This window comes from Pundamilia nyererei, unplaced genomic scaffold, assembly GCF_000239375.1.
Source record: "Pundamilia nyererei isolate P.nyererei 1_Seehausen unplaced genomic scaffold, PunNye1.0 scaffold00350, whole genome shotgun sequence".
Taxonomy (NCBI): domain Eukaryota; kingdom Metazoa; phylum Chordata; class Actinopteri; order Cichliformes; family Cichlidae; genus Pundamilia; species Pundamilia nyererei.
Window position 1 is genome coordinate 227,306 of NW_005187751.1, and position 2,119 is coordinate 229,424.

Sequence of the window (2,119 nt, forward strand, 5' to 3'; positions counted from 1 at the left end):
TGTGAAGCGGAACCGTTTCTGTCAGGCCAGGCTCAGGGCACACACCACCCTTACCCCCTTGGTCTGTCCGATAACACGCCTGAATGAAAACCCAGGAGCGACGCCACTGTCGGTGAAGGTGTATTATAGTACTAACATCGACTGCAGGCTTCTTCTGTGTGTTTTTTCCTTAACGGTCAGTTAAGCATATCTTCGGCAGGGTGAGTTTGTTTTTATTCCTGAAAATAATGTTTGCATCTACGAACTATTTTCATTAATCATGGCCCGCGGTGCAGCAAGCTAACGACGTTATTATGCGTCAAACGGTCGCCGCGTCACAGATGAATTCACATTTCTAGAAACTTCTGACCTACGACCCCTGAAACAGTCAATACTCATAGGCGTTGCGTGGTTGGTTCATTTATAAAGCTTCAGTAGCGCTTGGTGCTGGTTTTATATTGAACTGTGGAGCTGGTTACTGCGCACGCTCATTCAATCCTTGTGCGTTAGCATACCTAGCTTACGGATGCTGTCATTTGTTTACGTGCAGCTAAACACAACTCCGGACTTTGCTAAGCTGTTGATTGTTTTTCCTCTCTGGTTTCCCCCTGCACCTAGAGCTCCGTCTGGTGGACGTGAAACTGCAGCATGGACCCACGGAAAGTGGCCGAGCTGAAAGGCTTCGTGCAGTTGTGCGAGGCTAATCCCGGGATCCTGCACCTTCCAGAGATGGGCTTCTTCCGGACGTGGCTGCTAAAGTCAGTACACTGGGAACTTACCTGTTGCTAAAAACAGTGGGAAGCCATTGTCTAATGCTGGTCTTCCTGGTTTAAGGAATCACAGATGATTTTTTTTTCATAATGCCAAAACAAGTGCTTAGGTGAGATCTGAAACAGACTGTAGAGTTGACCAAATGCCCTGTTCCGCCCACCTAACGGTAAAGAACACGGCCCCCCCACCGTAGGGTGCACAAAGCAAAGCCTCACAACACAACTAATTGTTAAATTAAAACCCCAGAGGTCGTTTTGCTTCCGTTGTTAATACCCCAACTCTGCAATGCAGAAAACTGTTTTGTTTTTTCATCTGAACAGCTCGGACTGTGGTACTATTATTTGTATATATTTTTAAGGTGCAGTCACTTATTTTTTTTGAGTTTGTTTAATAGAAAAAGATATTGTGCTTAAGAATATGCATCGATTAGTGTGTAATTACATTTCCAACAAATTGAGGTTCTCATAAACTAATTAGTTCTCTTAAAAAAAATACAGAGGAGCAGGTGTCACTTTATGGAAGCCGCCATGTTACCCTGCAAACTTGAATACAGTGACTGAGATGTACATCACTGTATGTGGGTAGAGACCAGCAACATACGTCAGAGGCCGCAGAGAAATCGTAAGCGTTCGCGTACGGTGGAGGTGAGATTTAATTTGTGTCTGCGCCTTCCCACTCAAGATATGAAAAGTTACACCTAGGTTTTATCGGTCCCCTTCACCAAAGAAGTGAAAAACGCACGATGGCATCTTAATAAAACATCATCCTCTTGCTCCTCACCTCAAGCCTCATCTCCTAAATTGAACTCAGAGAGGTCTAACACACAGAAACGTGCATAAACGTGCTTATTTATTCTTGATATTGTCACAGTTGGGTATTGTCAGCCGATTAGACACGCGACCCTCCTGAGCAGACAATGAGCAGGCTAAACAACAAAAGTTGGTTATAAGCTAACATTATGCCAGGTAATTTTAGTCTCTTGTGTCCTAAAAATCGCTGTTCCATGTGATAAACAAACCTCAGTGACACTGTTATCTGAAGAAAGCGATTCGTTTCAGACTCTTTCAAAGCTTTCACAGTTTTACAGCTGCCTCCAGTGTAAATAGACCTAGAAACACATTGACAACTGAGGTAAACAGCTGACTGACAGCCTGTACTCAATACAGATGAACTGCAGTCAGTTGTTTGTCCTGCAGAAGTTCGATGGGATTATGCACTTGAATTGGGGGGGTTTAAAAACAAGCTGAAATCAGTTGACTGCAGTCTGCAAAAGACTGACATCTGGTGGTGAGATTTTCAGCACTGTAACTTTAACTAAAGTAGCAGACTTTTGTCTGTGCTGCTGAGAATTTTTAGAAATAAACTGCTT

At 43.6% G+C, this 2,119-nt stretch overlaps 1 protein-coding gene across 3 annotated transcripts in view; it reads left to right on the top strand.

Moving 5' to 3' along the window:
* The first annotated feature begins 6 nt into the window (after window positions 1-6).
* st13 (ST13 Hsp70 interacting protein) overlaps window positions 7-2,119 on the top strand; it is a 9,654-nt gene continuing 7,541 nt past the window's right edge. The window contains exons 1-2 of one of the 3 annotated variants that reach the window (XM_005752257.1): window positions 7-200; window positions 598-737. In XM_005752257.1, the coding sequence (XP_005752314.1) occupies window positions 628-737 (110 nt within the window). In that variant the 5' untranslated portion in view covers window positions 7-200; window positions 598-627. The other 2 variants (XM_005752259.1, XM_005752258.1) reach the window with 2 other exon arrangements.